Source organism: Pseudophryne corroboree, chromosome 10, assembly GCF_028390025.1.
Source record: "Pseudophryne corroboree isolate aPseCor3 chromosome 10, aPseCor3.hap2, whole genome shotgun sequence".
Lineage (NCBI taxonomy): Eukaryota > Metazoa > Chordata > Amphibia > Anura > Myobatrachidae > Pseudophryne > Pseudophryne corroboree.
The window spans coordinates 370,903,026-370,919,914 of NC_086453.1; the positions used below are offsets into that span (position 1 = coordinate 370,903,026).

Sequence of the window (16,889 nt, forward strand, 5' to 3'; positions counted from 1 at the left end):
TCCTATACTGTCTTGTACTGTAAGTGCCGTAATCTTGTCTGCTCATTTGATTATGTACTGTGTAATGGGCGCTGCGGACCCCTTGTGGCGCCATATAAATAACGGATAATAATATACAGTAACACTCATTATGTAACACCGTATGTTCACAACACTACTTAGTGGCTTCTGATTCTCCTCTGTTGGATTTCTTTTATTTATTACTTCTTTAGCCGTATTTTATTCATGGTTATTTTGTTGTTGTTTTTTGTATTGTTTCTGTTTTTCATACACCATAATTAAACAGTCAATAATTAATTAAGGAATGGCCAGTGTAATTTATAGAAGTGGCCCGGTCAGGAAGCTAGGAGAAGTCTGTACATTTTTCTTTTTTAATTAATAAATGTCCATAATATACATTAACATTCGTATCTATAAAATTAAACCGTGTCACCGATCGTTACTAAATTCCGATGATTAAACACATTTTAATTTAAGTAAGAAAATTAAATAAAAGGACAGAAGTGAAAGATAATCGGAAAACCTTCTCCCAGGTTCGGCTTTCTTCTATTTTTGGTCTTTTCTTTCCATTTCTGTAAAAGATATAAATGTATACATGCGTTATTCACCAATAAACACAATGTAATTACGGCAGGGTAGCAGGATTGCGGCACGCATCTGCGATTCTCAACGCTCTACAGCGAGGATAGCGCAGAGTTCTTACAGGCTAAATTGAAGCCTTGGGTGGCTCCAGAGAAGGAGGAAAAGTTTTCCCCGTCGCATGCTGGACAGCGCCTTCCAAGCCGAAGAGCGCTCCTAGCTCACAAATGAGGCTAATACCTTGGGTTAGTAAACAGGTTTTGGTGCAATATTAGGTGAGTAATAATAGGTCGCAATCATGAATTAAATACAAATAAATCACCTGAATCCAAGTATTGTGCTCTCAGCCCTGTGTCTTACTGGCCCTGAAACCATTAATATGGACCCATCAGAGCGACCATGGTGCCACCACTGGTCCATGTCCCAGAAGGCAGTGCGTTGTAGCGTTGACCAGTCCCACAACAGAAGACAAGCCTTACCATAGATCTCTGCTTTCGCCGTTGGCTGGTGCCCAGTCACTCCGTTCCCGTCGCACCCTGCATTGTTGAGCGTTTCGATATCTTCGTCCATCCCCACCAGCAGAGTCATAAAGTCCACAACTGTGTCGATATTCTCCTTGTTCTTGGTCTTGTCTTTGAGCGTACAGAGAACGCTGAGCCGGCTGAAGGACTTCAGCTGGGAGATATTGGCCCGAAGGAACATAATAATAATGTTTAAGTCGTTGATGGGGCAGCCGAGCATCTTCTTACTCAGGAGGTCAAAAGCCGGAAGCATCTCGTAGACATTTAAGAACTGCTTGTCCCAGTGGAAGAGCTTGCTTATGTTATAAAGGATGACGGGCACCAAGAGAACGTAGATGACCGCATTCACCACGCTAATGATTTGGAATATAGATAATGATATTAATTTGCACTTGACGAACGTGGCTGCGGACGAGTGGAAGTCGGGCGTTACGTGGCAGTTGAACTCCTCTTGGTGGAAGATGTTGAGGTGAAAGAATCCCAGGTAGAAACAGGTGAAGACAATGAGGATGAGGAGGAGGATGTTCCTCATGACGTAAGTCAGTGCGATGTAATGTGAGTGCTGCTTGCAGGTCAGGTACTTCTCCAACAGGGGGAACTCAAAGTAGCGCACGTGGCGAGCACTGAAAAACAGCCCCGATTTAGTGCCCATTATTCCAAATAAACCCAACACTCATGCCAGAATACACCCTATATGCAATATAATGTTCTGGGTATAATATCTGTGCAATTAGATATGCCATCACTTGGTGCCTCTGCCTTAGGCACCATAGGTTTGGAGCCTTCACACCTGATAGTCAAAAGAGCCCAAATAAGAACGTGATAAAATAATCGGGGCCCCTCAGTGCTTGTTGGGCCCCAGGGAACCTGATAGATGATCCGGCTCTGCTTTATCCGTCATGTCAGTGTTCCCCAACTCCAGTCCTCAGGGACCCCTAACAGTGCATGTTTTCCAGATCTCCTAGTTGGTGCACAGGTGTTCCCATTACTGGCTGACACATTTTAAAAGACCTGCAGGTGGTGCTGATTATCTCACCCGTGATACTGGGGAGATCTGTATAATATGGACTGTTAGGGGTCCCTGAGGACTAGAGTTGGGAAACACTTTGTTATGTTATGTCTGTCCTGGGTCCTAGGAGTTTTCTACAAATTTTTCATCTAACCCAGAGGTTCTCAAACGTAGTCCTCAAGCCACCCCAACGGTCTAGGTTTTAAGTATATCCATGCTTGGCCACAGTCAATTTGATTTAACCATCTGTACTGAGCCTTGGATCTGAGCCAACATCTGGACCATTGGTTTGCCTTGAGGACCGCGTTGAAGAACCTCTGATCTAGCCTCTTTTAATGTTCCCTGATTCAGTGGTGGATGCAGTTGAGAGATCGCGCGTTAGGAGCGATGACCGGCAAACTGCGTATACGCAGCACAGAAGAAATCCGTATTGTGCACCAGCGAAAAAGTGCAGTGGCGTAAACACTTGTGTATGACATCGCTATTTTCTGAGACTGCTTCTGCGATCTGTGGGACAATTAGGGTGTAGACTGGGAAGTGACCTAAAGTCTTTGCAGAAAGAGAAGGCGCCATGGGCGTGTCTCAGCATGCGGCTGGGATCTCGTTTGCAGCGCCACAGCGGCCATATCTTAAAGTTACATAGGAGACTCTGTCAGGCAGGGACAGCTCAAAAAGTTTGTCGCGTCCGATGGTGCAAAGTGGACGTTGCAGGGCTTGCGGAGTCCGACGCACCCTAGTACCCGAGGAATGTTTATACTCACATTTGCATATTTTTGCACTTGAGAATCCGTGAGAAATCGGGGCCGCACCTGATCTGCGCCCACCTCTGAATCGCACCCAATATGAGGTTATTACTGACAGAGCCTTACAGAGTAGACTGGCGTAGGTGCTGGGGGACAGTTACGTTACGTCCTGTGGCCCCAAATTCAGCAATGTGGAAATGATTGTATGTGCAAGGTGTGGCTCCGCCCTTTGCGCAGCTCCTCATAGAAGACTGAGCACTTCCCTTGCCAATCTGTATGTCTCCGCAGGTGGGGCCTCTGCATGTGTGTGTGAAAAGTTGCTGTATGATTATTCTCATGGCTTGTTCTCCACAATGAAATTTATGCTCTGCGTGATTTATTTACGAAACGCCGGCTTATGTAAGCTGACGCTTATTGGCGGGTTGGGGTGAAAATGTAAATCGGCACTCGCAGTTGATTTAAAGCCTGGCGCACTTTACTCTACCTGCAGATGCCATTTTTACTTTTCATCTTCAAGCCGCCAGGAAGATAAGCCGCCGCTTCGTAAATAGCGCCCTAAATTTTTATTTATATTTATTCTACAACACATGTGACTAACAATACAGGTGTTTTAAATGTAAACCCATTTCCAAGCTCGTGCACATCACGTTACAGCGCTGGTGGGGATGAGCCCTTATTATGGTGGGTACCTGGTGTAATGAATGTATAAATACAGGTCTAGTGGCACAGATTATTATAGCAAGAGCAATGCTCGGCACCTTTTCAGCTCCTCCCAGAACAGCTGCGGGTCCGGGCAGGTCCGGTGAGTCTTCAGTAAGTGTTGCACCAGTTTGATTGACCGGTTGTAAGACTTGTCCAGTTCATCAATAATAAAGAGCAGATCTGGGTAAAGTGCGGACTTGGAAATATATTTCCAGAGAGCGACCGGAATATACATCGCAATAGCCACAATCGTCAATGTAAAGGGAAACACCTGGAGGAATAAGATAATATAGAAGGGAAGACGGGGCACAAATTAAATATGTAAGGGGGGACGGGGCACAACTTAAATGTTAAAATATAGAAGGGGTGGGCAGGTGGCACAATGTAATTAAATATGTAAGGGGCGGCAGGTGCAACAACGTAAACATGTAAGGGGGCATGTGGAATAAATTAATTCAAGCACGCATTAATTAAATATAAAATGGGACAGGTGGCACACATCATTTAAACACTCACTGTCTCCCGTCACCTGCCCCCCTCTACATCTCCCTCACCCAGCGCCTCTCCTTGTCATCCTCTCCCGATCACCCTCTGCCTCCCTTGTCACCCAGTGCCTCCCCTTATCATCCGCCCTCTGTCTCTGACTGCCTCCCCCTGTCACTATCTGTTTCCCCCTGTCATCCACTGACTCTCCCTGTCACCCATCCTTTCCTTATCATCCTCTGCCTGCCCTGTCATCCAGTACCTCTCCACTGTCATTCACTGCCTCTCCCTGTCACCCTCTGCATTCTGTATCCCCCTGTCACTCTATGCCTCCCCCTGTCATTCAATGCCTCTTCCCGTCACTCTCTGCATCCCCCTGTCACCCTCTGCATCCTGTATCCCCCTGTCACTCTCTGCCTCCCCCCTGTCATTCAATGCCTCTTCCTGGCACCCTCTGCATCCTGTATCCCCCTGTCGGCTTCTGCATCCTGTATCCTCCTGCCACTCTCTGCCTCCCCCCCTGTCATTCATTGCCTCTTCCCGTCACTCTGTGCATCTTGTATCCACCTGTCACTCTCTGCCTCCCCCTGTCATTCAATGCCTCTTCCCGTCACTCTCTGCATCCCCCTGTCACCCTCTGCATCCTGCATCCCCCTGTCACCCTCTGCATCCTGCATCCCCCTGTCACCCTCTGCATCCTGTATCCCCCTGTCACTCCCTGCATCTCCCTGTCACCCTCTGCATCCTGCATCCCCCTGTCACCCTCTGCCTCTCCCTGGACTAAAATAACTTACAATAGGAAGTTACAAGCAAAGATTGCAGACACGCCAGAAGCCTTCACAGGGGGTATAAACTTCACATGAATGTATTATATAACACATGCAGGTACTCCTAAAGGAGCTCATCCCTGTGATGTGTAAGAAACAAAGTGATCATATTAGGGGTCATTTCACTTCTGTTTTGTGCCTCCGCAGCGCTACTGTGCATGTGTGGTCTGCTGACCAAAATTGTTTGCTCTGGTACCCCGTAAGACAATAAAAATAAATCAGAGGTACTTAAATGACAGGTACTATAACCCACACCACACTATAACAGCACCAGCATACTATTAATCTCTATGTAAGTTATTGCTTGTTCTCTCAACAGCTGCTCCTCCCCCAGCGCCGCTCTCCATACCCCACCACCGCCCCCAGGTCAGGAGGTGTGACTTCCTATATCTGTAGATGATTGACCTCTATATTCCCTGGTGATGCAGCTTGGGCGGGGGCAAAGACAATAAATGTTTATTGATGCAGTTCTCACCTTATGTATCCATAGCGACCTGACGTACGGGTTGCTGGCAGAGGAGAAGTCGTGGTGGGTGAGGGACTGCCAGCAGTGCTTGTCTACATACTGGACTTGTTTCTCTGTAAAATTATTTGGAGGGAAGCAGAGGATTTGTGACCCTGAAATAGAGAGAACACGTCACAGGTGGGGCTGCAGGCTCTCTGTGCTCTGATTGGTTGTCACTGGGGGAGGGGGTGTACTGTGGTATGGGGTGTCACTGGTGGATGGGGTGCTCCAGGGTATGGGGTATCATTGGTGGATGGGGTGCACTGTGGTATGGGGTGTCACTGGTGGATGGGGAGCACTGTGGTATGGGGTGTTACTGGTGGATGGGGAGCACTGTGGTATGGGGTGTCACTAGTGGATGGGGTGCACCAGGGTATGGGGTATCACTGGTGGATGGGGTACACTGTGGTATGGGGTATCACTGGTGGATGGGGTACACTGTGGTATGGGGTATCACTGGTGGATGGGGTGCACCAGGGTATGGGGTATCACTGGTGGATGGGGTGCACCAGGGTATGGGGTATCACTGGTGGATGGGGTGCACCAGGGTATGGGGTATCACTGGTGGATGGGGTACACTGTGGTATGGGGTATCACTGGTGGATGGGGTGCACCAGGGTATGGGGTATCACTGGTGGATGGGGTGCACCAGGGTATGGGGTATCACTGTGGTATGGGGTATCACTGTGGTATGGGGTATCACTGGTGGATGGGGTGCACCAGGGTATGGGGTACACTGTGGTATGGGGTATCACTGGTGGATGGGGTACACTGTGGTATGGGGTGCACCAGGGTATGGGGTATCACTGGTGGATGGGGTACACTGTGGTATGGGGTATCACTGGTGGATGGGGTGCACTGTGGTATGGGGTATCACTGGTGGATGGGGTATCACTGTGGTATGGGGTGCACCAGGGTATGGGGTATCACTGGTGGATGGGGTGCACTGTGGTATGGGGTATCACTGGTGGATGGGGTGCACTGTGGTATGGGGTATCACTGGTGGATGGGGTATCACTGTGGTATGGGGTGCACCAGGGTATGGGGTATCACTGGTGGATGGGGTGCACTGTGGTATGGGGTATCACTGGTGGATGGGGTACACTGTGGTATGGGCTATCACTGGTGGATGGGGTACACTGTGGTATGGGGTATCACTGGTGGATGGGGTACACTGTGGTATGGGGTATCACTGGTGGATGGGGTACACTGTGGTATGGGCTATCACTGGTGGATGGGGTGCACCAGGGTATGGGGTATCACTGGTGGATGGAATGCACTGTGGTATAGGATATCACTGGTGGATGGGGTGCACCAGGGTATGGGGTATCACTGGTGGATGGAATGCACTGTGGTATGGGATATCACTGGTGGATGGGGAGCACTGTGGTATGGGGTGTCACTGGTGGATGGGGTGCACCAGGGTATGAGGTATCACTGGGGAATGGGGTGCACTGGGGAATGGGGCCCATACAGCGGGAATAGACGGTATGACACATGGCCTGTAGGAAGTAGTGATGCATCCCACATGGGCGTGACCCCTGAGCACAGTAACCCTGATGTATTTATTCCTGTCTGTGGCTTATAACAAAGGTTAGGCTGTGGAACTAGAAGTACCAGAATAGACATGGCTGAGCTTGGGTATAGCCACCAGTGTGTAGGTACTGCTGGGATATGACCCCACACACTTCTCGGCAGCCGGTTTACTGTGGTTTATGGTAGTAGCGGGTGTGTTCGTGAATGGGGTGTTTTCGCTGGTGAAACATTGGACATCAGTATGCCGTGTTGTGTTTAATTTCTAATGCCGACACAGCTCAATGCTGTAAATCACATTAGTGCCGTGTCGGCATGCCGTGTTTGTAATTCCGCTGTCTGCATTGCCGTGTCGGCACTATGGCCATGGACAAATGCATACATCCTGAAACATTGAGATCCCCCTCCTGGGTGTATAGACCCCCTCCTGGGTGTATAGACCCTCCTCCTGGGTGTATAGACCCTCCTCCTGGGTGTACAGACCCCCCTCCTGGGTGTACAGACCCCCCTCCTGGGTGTACAGACCCCCCTCCTGGGTGTATAGATCCCCCCTCCTGGGTGTATAGATCCCCCCTCCTGGGTGTATAGACCCTCCTCCTGGGTGTACAGACCCCCCTCCTGGGTGTATAGACCCACCTCCTGGGTGTACATACCCCCCCCCCTCCTGGGTGTACAGACCCCCCCCCCCCCCTCCTGGGTGTACAGACCCCCCTCCTGGGTGTATAGACCCTCCTCCTGGGTGTACAGACCCCCCTCCTGGGTGTACAGACCCCCCTCCTGGGTGTACAGACCCCCCTCCTGGGTGTATAGACCCTCCTCCTGGGTGTACAGACCCCCCTCCTGGGTGTACAGACCCCCCTCCTGGGTGTACAGACCCCCCTCCTGGGTGTATAGACCCTCCTCCTGGGTGTACAGACCCCACTCCTGGGTGTATAGACCCCCCTCCTGGGTGTACAGACCCCCCCCCCCTCCTGGGTGTACAGACCCCCCTCCTGGGTGTACAGACTCCCCCTCCTAGGTGTACAGACCCCCCTCCTGGGTGTACAGACCCCCCTCCTGGGTGTACAGACCCCCCTCCTGGGTGTACAGACCCCCCTCCTGGGTGTATAGACCCCCCTCCTGGGTGTACATACCCCCCCCCCCTCCTGGGTGTACAGTCCCCCCCCCCCCCTCCTGGGTGTACAGACCCCCCTCCTGGGTGTATAGACCCTCCTCCTGGGTGTACATACCCCCCTCCTGGGTGTATAGACCCTCCTCCTGGGTGTACATCCCCCCCCTCCTGGGTGTACAGACCCCCCCCTCCTGGGTGTACAGACCCCCCTCCTGGGTGTATAGACCCTCCTCCTGGGTGTACAGACCCTCCTGGGTGTATAGACCCCCCTCCTGGGTGTATAGACCCTCCTCCTGGGTGTACAGACCCCCCTCCTGGGTGTATAGACTCTCCTCCTGGGTGTACAGACCCTCCTCCTGGGTGTATAGACCCTCCTCCTGGGTGTACAGACCCCCCCTCCTGGGTGTACAGACCCTCCTCCTGGGTGTATAGACCCCCCTCCTGGCTGTACAGACCCCCCTCCTGGCTGTACAGACCCCCCTCCTGGCTGTACAGACCCCCCTCCTGGGTGTACAGACCCTCCTCCTGGGTATACAGACCCCCCTCCTGGGTATACAGACCCCCCTCCTGGGTGTACAGACCCTCCTCCTGGGTGTACAGACCCCCCTCCTGGCTGTACAGACCCCCCTCCTGGCTGTACAGACCCCCCTCCTGGGTGTACAGACCCCCCTCCTGGGTGTACAGACCCTCCTCCTGGGTGTACAGACCCCCCTCCTGGGTGTATAGACCCCCCTCCTGGGTGTACAGACCCCCCCCCCCTCCTGGGTGTACAGACCCCCCCCCCCTCCTGGGTGTACAGACCCCCCCCCCTCCTGGGTGTACAGACCCCCCTCCTGGGTGTACAGACCCCCCTCCTGGGTGTATAGACCCTCCTCCTGGGTGTACATACCCCCTTCCCCTCCTGGGTGTACAGACCCCCTCCCCCCCTCCTGGGTGTACAGACCCCCCTCCTGGGTGTACAGACCCTCCTCCTGGGTGTACAGACCCCCCCTCCTGGGTGTACAGAACCTCCTCCTGGGTGTATAGACCCCCCTCCTGGCTGTACAGACCCCCCTCCTGGCTGTACAGACCCCCCTCCTGGGTGTACAGACCCCCCTCCTGGGTGTACAGACCCCCCCCCCCCTCCTGGGTGTACAGACCCCCCTCCTGGGTGTATAGACCCTCCTTCTGGGTGTACAGACCCCCCCCCCCCCCTCCTGGGTGTACAGACCCCCCTCCTGGGTGTATAGACCCTCCTGGGTGTACAGACCCCCCCCCTTCTGGGTGTACAGACCCCCCTCCTGGGTGTATAGACCCTCCTCCTGGGTGTACATACCCGCCCCCCCTTCTGGGTATACAGACCCCCCTCCTGGGTATACAGACCCTCCTCCTGGGTGTACAGACCCTCCTCCTGGGTATACAGACCCCCCCTCCTGGGTATACAGACCCCCCTCCTGGGTATACAGACCCCCCTCCTGGGTGTACAGACCCTCCTGGGTGTACAGACCCTCCTGGGTATACAGACCCCCCTCCTGGCTGTACAGACCCCCCTCCTGGGTGTACAGACCCCCCTCCTGGGTGTATAGACCCCCCTCCTGGGTGTACAGACCCCCCCCTCCTGGGTGTACAGACCCCCCCCCCTCCTGGGTGTACAGACCCCCCTCCTGGGTGTACAGACCCCCCCCCCTCCTGGGTGTACAGACCCCCCTCCTGGGTGTATAGACCCTCCTCCTGGGTGTACATACCCCCCCCCCTCCTGGGTGTACAGACCCCCCTCCTGGGTGTACAGACCCCCCTCCTGGTTGTACAGACCCCCCTCCTGGGTGTATAGACCCTCCTCCTGGGTGTACATACCCCCTTCCCCTCCTGGGTGTACAGACCCCCTCCCCCCCTCCTGGGTGTACAGACCCCCCTCCTGGGTGTACAGACCCTCCTCCTGGGTGTACAGACCCCCCCTCCTGGGTGTACAGAACCTCCTCCTGGGTGTATAGACCCCCCTCCTGGCTGTACAGACCCCCCTCCTGGCTGTACAGACCCCCCTCCTGGGTATACAGACCCCCCTCCTGGGTATACAGACCCCCCTCCTGGGTGTACAGACCCTCCTCCTGGGTATACAGACCCCCCTCCTGGCTGTACAGACCCCCCTCCTGGCTGTACAGACCCCCCTCCTGGGTATACAGACCCCCCTCCTAGGTGTACAGACCCCCCTCCTGGCTGTACAGACCCTCCTCCTGGCTGTACAGACCCCCCTCCTGGGTGTACAGACCCCCCTCCTGGCTGTACAGACCCTCCTCCTGGCTGTACAGACCCCCCTCCTGGCTGTACAGACCCCCCTCCTGGCTGTACAGACCCTCCTCCTGGCTGTACAGACCCCCCTCCTGGCTGTACAGACCCCCCTCCTGGGTATACAGACCCCCCTCCTGGCTGTACAGACCCCCCTCCTGGGTGTACAGACCCTCCTCCTGGGTATACAGACCCCCCTCCTGGGTATACAGACCCCCCTTTCTGTGGCATTAGGAGAACGAGCCCCTGTACATTATTCTCTGTGGGACAGTAGGATTGCAGAACAGCGGTAGCAGTAATAACCTCAGTGCCCACTAAGCGTGATGTATGTGCACCATCTGGGTTCTATACAGCAACAGAGACACATAACATGTTTATATGTGGAGAGCCGGCCCCACAGGGTGCCGACACCAGTGTCAGGAGCGCAGCTGGGCGCGGCGTACATAACTGTTTTCCGCATCCCCTATGGAAGTGATTATACTGAGTAACATCTGCCCAGAGAGTATAACATTTTGGGGGACATTTACTAAGCAGTGATAAGAGCTGAGAAGTGAGCCAGTGGAGAAGTTGCCCATGGCAACCAATCAGCACTGAAGTAACATCTATAATTTGCATACTATAAAATGATACAGAGCTGCTGATTGGTTGATGGGGAAACTTCTCCGCTCTTATCACTGCTTAGTAAATGTCCCCCAAAATCCCCTATTCTGTACACTGAGTGTGTCTACAGCAGATATTTGTGTAATTCTATATAAATAGCCTAATCTAACATTAGATTGGGGTAGGTTTAATAAGCTGTGGAGAGAGATAAAATACCAGCCAAACGGGTCCTAGCTGACATGTTACAGGGGGTGTAGTACGGTATGCCGGTGGCCGGGTTCCCGGCGGCCAGCATACCGGCACCGGAATCCCGACCACCGGCATACCGACAGCTGGGCGAGCGCAAATGAGCCCCTTGCGGGCTCGCTGCGCTCTCCACGCTGCGGGCAGGGTGGCGCCACGCTATCTATTCTCCCTCCAGGAGGGTCGTGGACCCCCAAGAGGGAGAAAAGGTGTCGGTGTTCGATAAATGACAGGAGCTGATTGGCTGGAGCGTCATTTTCATATTAGTAATGAGTATATAACAGGAGTGTCACTCGTTAATTCTGCCCCAAAATGTTTTAGGTTATTCTCCCATCCTATGGTACGGTTCTTACGTATGATATGTAACGGTCCCAGCATGCGCCCCACAGAGAACAGGGGCCAGATTCAGGAAGGAGTTTCCCCAAACCCCCTTTTAGGATTTGGGAAGGATGTAATGAGCTGCCGGGATAAACCAGCGATGGCCCCTACGGACATCCTGCCTCCAGGAGTGCAGCAAACCTGCTCTGACAGATCAGCCCTGGACTATTTGTACGTGATGTACTGATCCGTATGTGACGTCACCCATTCTAACGATTCTAAAGTGCATTTGCTTTAAAGTGCATCTTTACGCCTCAGATGCAGGCAATATAATTCATTTGTATAATCCTAAAACTCTGATGCAAACAATGTACAACTTCTGCTGGTAACGTTTCCTGGGGGACGCGGGGAAAACACAACACACATTATATGTGACACTTCCCTCACTGGAGCAGATGTACTAAGCCTGGAGAAGGGATATAGCAGTGATAAGTGCCAGGTGATAACGCACCAGCCAATCATTACGGATTTGAAAAATGACAGTTAGGAGCTGATTGGCTGGTGTGTTATCACCTTGCACTTATCACTGGTTTATCGCTTCTCCAGGCTTAATACATCTGCCCCGCTTTTTTGCTGCGCTTACACAGAACTGTCCGTTGATTGTAATATAGCAGGGGGATATTTATATGTATTATATATGATATAATGATATATATTAGGCTTGGAGAGACTGCTGAGACCGCATTTACCAGCTGTGGCCGCACGTACAACTAACCATACCAGCAAGGCTATAAGCGTTGCTTTCTGCGTCACGCTATACCGGATTCTACGTGTATTTTACATTAGTTACACCAGCGCCCATTATTTACATATAATCATCCCATTTCACCTAAGCAGCTCACCAGATTACATAGAGCGCCTGCTTATCGCAGAGTTCAGAGAGAGATAAAGCTGATATTTTGGGGAGAGTGATAAAGTAATAGCCAATCAGCTCCTAACAGTCATGTTAAGGTGCTTGGAAAATAACAGGAGCTGATTGGTTGCTTGTTTATTTTTCTCCACTTTTTCACTCTCCCAGACTTAGTACACAGACCCCCACAGACTGTAACATGACAGGAGCTGATTGGCTGATACTTTATTTCTCTCCCATACTTAGTACACAGACCCCCACAGACTGTAACATGACAGGAGCTGATTGGCTGATACTTTATCTCTCTCCCAGACTTAGTACACAGACTGTAACATGACAGGAGCTGATTGGCTAATACTTTATCTCTCTCCCAGACTTAGTACACAGACCCCACAGACTGTAACATGACCGGAGCTGATTGGCTAATACTTTATCTCTCTCCCAGACTTAGTACACAGACCCCACAGACTGTAACATGACAGGAGCAGATTGGCTGGTACTTTATCTCTCTCCCAGACTTAGTACACAGACCCCACAGACTGTAACATTACTGGAGCTGATTGGCTGGTACTTTATCTCTCTCCAAGGCTCAGTACATTGACTCCAGTGCTTTGAAAATGACAGGAGCTGATTGGTTGATAGTTTATCTCTCTCCACTTTATCACTCTCCAAAGCTTAGTCCATAGACCCCCACAGCCTGTAACACGACCGGAGCTGATTGGCTGATACTTTATCTCTCTCCCAGGCTTACTACATTGACCCTTGTGCTTGGAAAATGACAGGAGCTGATTGGTTAGTAGTTTAGCTCTCTCCCAGCTTTGATAAATCTCTCCCTGGGTAACGTATGAAGTGATCGGTGTCTTACCAGAAGAAAGTTCCCGGGCGAATGACAGAGAGACGAGCAGCAGCGGCAGGCCGACAGAGATCAGCTTAATAATACGGTCCAGAGGTAGCTCCAGGCGAAGGCCTGTCTTGCTCGGAGGGGTGTCTGGGAGTAAAGCGTCTGTGAGCATATACTCCGCTGCCCTGTTTGCAATAGACATGTTTCCAGGTAAAAATGATGATCAGAGGGTAAAAACGCTGGGAGACTGGGTCCCCCCCAAACAGTTCCTCTGCTAGCTCATAGGTCCAGGCCAGACTAACAGCTCCCAGCTGCTGCCTGAGAGTTTAAATACCAGGGACTGTTTCATTCCCAAAAATAAAACCCTTTATTCATTACAAGACAGGGATGCAATGGAAGATGTGCAAAAATACACTCCGCTGTCCCCAGTTACTGACACTCCGTAATTTCCTGACCACAGGGCTGTAGAACTGCCGTTTATGTCGGCACGAAGATGCGGAATGTTTCTGGCTGAGGCCTGTGAACGGACAGATGTGTATAAGTAACAGGACAATTACAGGGCAGAGCCTCCCCGGCTTGTTCTATATAAAGAGCTCGGTGGTTTCATGTCCCTTTAATTATCCAGCAGAGCAAGCGTCCAGCTCTCCTTTACACAGTCCCTGAATGGCATCCAGAAGCCTCCCCGTATGTACTTAGTCCGTGTCCTCAGACACCGAGTACAAATCTCACGTAATAACCGCTCAGGCTGTGTTCTAGCTCAGGGCGAGAGACGTACAATGGGGGTCATTCCGAGTTGATCGCTCGCTAGCTACTTTTTGCAGCGCTGCAATCAGATAGTCGCCGCCTATAGGGGAGTGTATTTTCGCTTTGCAAGTGTGCGAACGCAAGTGCAGCCGAGCGGTACAAAAAAGTTTTGTGCAGTTTCTGAGTAGCCCAGAACTTACTCAGCCACTGCGATCACTTCAGCCTGTCCTTGCCCGGAATTGACGTCAGACACCCGCCCTGCAAACGCCTGGACATGTCTGCGTTTTTCCAACCACTCCCAGAAAACGGTCAGTTGCCACCCACAAACGCATTCTTCCTGTCAATCTGCTTGCGATCAGGTGTGCAAATGGATTCTTCATAAAACCCATACGCAGCAACGATCCGCTTTGTACCCGTACGATGCGCATTGCGGTGCATGCGCAGTAGAAACCTGATCGCACCGCAGCAAAAAAACCTAGCGTGCGATCAGGTCGGAATGACCCCCATAGACCAATGCTACCGACAATTGCTATAACTACCACATGACAGAAAGAGTAGTAATACTAGTAAGCAATTACAGCCAATCAGATTTGCTTTCATTTATAATGTGCACTTGATTCATCCAAGCTTCCATCTGATTGGCCCCTGGGGTAACTGAACACCTGCGCATCGGTGCTAAATAACCCCCAGTATTGGTTCACTACTTAAGGGCCCTACACACTTGGCGATTTGGTCGATTTTGACGACCAACGATATTATCGTTGTTGAATTTTTCATCAACGATTTTTTACATACACACTGAACGATTTTTATGGCCGATTTGTACGATATGACATTACATTATATCGATATCGTCCAAATTGGCTTGCATGAATAAACAATGATCGACCAACGATGAACGACTGCGGGGACACGCATTGTTGATTGTTGATGCATCCACACTGAACGATATGAACGATTTATCGTTCATTTTTGTACAATATCGTTCATATCGTCCTTCAATAAGGCCAAGTGTGTAGGGCCCTTTACTGTCTGCTGCCCTGCAAATGCGTTTCAGATATGAGGATATTTCATCAGGTGCGGATCTACTATGAAACTAATGAAGCTTAAGCTTCAGGGCCCCTAATCCTGGAGGGGCCCATTTTCACCTCTTGTGTACTGTATGGTTATAGCTTGTCACCAATAACACCGTGACAACCAGGCTTCTCATACAGCACAGCGGCTATTACAGCTTGGATGCGCACCTCTTAGTATCGCAGGAGCTGCTGGGAGTTGTAGTCCAACTCTGATGTACGCTCTGTAAATAGTGTGAAACGTGTAGCCGTTTTAAACTACAGTTCCCGACAGCCTGCAGAACTTCTCCGTGTGACATTCCCAGGAATGGCGGAGCCTGAGGGGGCCTGTCCTAGGAAGGAGGCTGGGAGCAATATGAGGGGAGAAGGAGCCCGGGATGAGGAGGCCTTTAATAAGGTAAGTTTGCTGGCGCTGAGCGGTGTTTGCTGTCAGGTGTTTATTGAAGAGAGGGGGGGGGGTAAAATAGTGTTGTGAGGTGATTAATGATGGGGTGCTGTGAGACGTAGGCCTTAGAGGGGGGTGGTGGCTGTAACCAGTACTGCCCCACACACTCGCCCTGTCATGCACCATATCTGTCCCACAGACTCTCTCCCCCTATCACCCACCACATCTGCCCTACAGACTCTCTCCCCCTATCACCCACCACATCTGCCCCACAGACTCTCTCCCCCTATCACCCACCACATCTGCCCTACAGACTCTCTCCCCCTATCACCCACCACATCTGCCCCACAGACTCTCCCCCCCTATCACCCACCACATCTGCCCCACAGAATCTCTCCCCCTATCACCCACCACATCTGCCCCACAGACTCTCTCCCCCTATCACCCACCACATCTGCCCCAGACTCTCCCCCCTATCACCCACCACATCTGCCCCACAGACTCTCCCCCTATCACCCACCACATCTGCCCCACAGACTCTCTCCCCCTATCACCCACCACATCTGCCCCACAGACTCTCCCCCCTATCACCCACCACATCTGCCCCACAGACTCTCTCTCCCCCTATCACCCACCACATCTGCTCCACAGACTCTCTCCCCCTATCACTCACCACATCTGCCCCACAGACTCTGTCCCCCTATCACCCACCACATCTGCCCCACAGACTCTCTCCCCCCTATCACCCACCACATCTGCCCCACAGACTCTCTCCCCCTATCACCCACCACATCTGCCCCACAAACTCTCTCCCCCTATCACCCACCACATCTACCCCACATACTCTCTCACTGTTCCAAATACCTGATCTGTCCCCGCAGACACAGGCTGGTGGGAAGGGGCTCACTGTATGGCCCATTTTCAACGACTCCACCCCTACACCCTATTCTCTGCCATTTGGGCTTTCGGGTCCTTGCAAGGGCAGCAGGGTCCTTTGGATCTTGTTGGATGTTGCCCTATTCTTGCTGGTTGCGAAGGGGCCCCATAACAGTACAAAGCTTCAGGGCCCCAAAAATGTAGGCCCGCCACTGTATTTAATTTGCTAATTTGTGGAAAAGGTTCAAAAGCTGTGAAGTTGTGCCCTACACACCTGAAAGAACTACCCCAGTTTTCTCCCATTTAGGTGTACACCAAGCAACAACTTGGCACAAAATAGACACACCCCATTTGGCTTACATGAAAAATTACACATCTGATGGCAAAACAAATGTTAAAAATGTACTCCTGAAACCACATCTATATAATAATGTAAGAAGGTCTGGTCCGTCACCCCAGTGTGCCCAGCAGAGGAGACAGAACAGACCCTACCCCCTGCTGGAGAGGGGGGGATTTGTTGACTAGGCCAGTCCCAATATACTAGTTAAACATGAATGTTACAAAATCTCAGTGAATTACAGCTGATTCATTCATCATCAGAGCTTATTTATAAGCTGCCACAAG

The 16,889-nt window shown here is 51.7% G+C and overlaps 1 protein-coding gene across 1 annotated transcript; it reads right to left on the reverse strand.

Moving 5' to 3' along the window:
• Positions 1–244: 244 nt before the first annotated feature.
• On the reverse strand, positions 245–13,466 carry LOC134966748 (pannexin-3-like). The gene is made up of 5 exons (XM_063943732.1): positions 13,212–13,466; positions 5,340–5,482; positions 3,611–3,825; positions 1,059–1,723; positions 245–572 (listed from the first exon to the last, which is right to left on the reverse strand). Exons 1-5 carry the CDS (start codon positions 13,387–13,389, stop codon positions 547–549), a joined length of 1,227 nt encoding a protein of 408 aa, XP_063799802.1. The 5' UTR covers positions 13,390–13,466; the 3' UTR covers positions 245–546.
• Between the last annotated feature and the right edge of the window lie 3,423 nt (positions 13,467–16,889).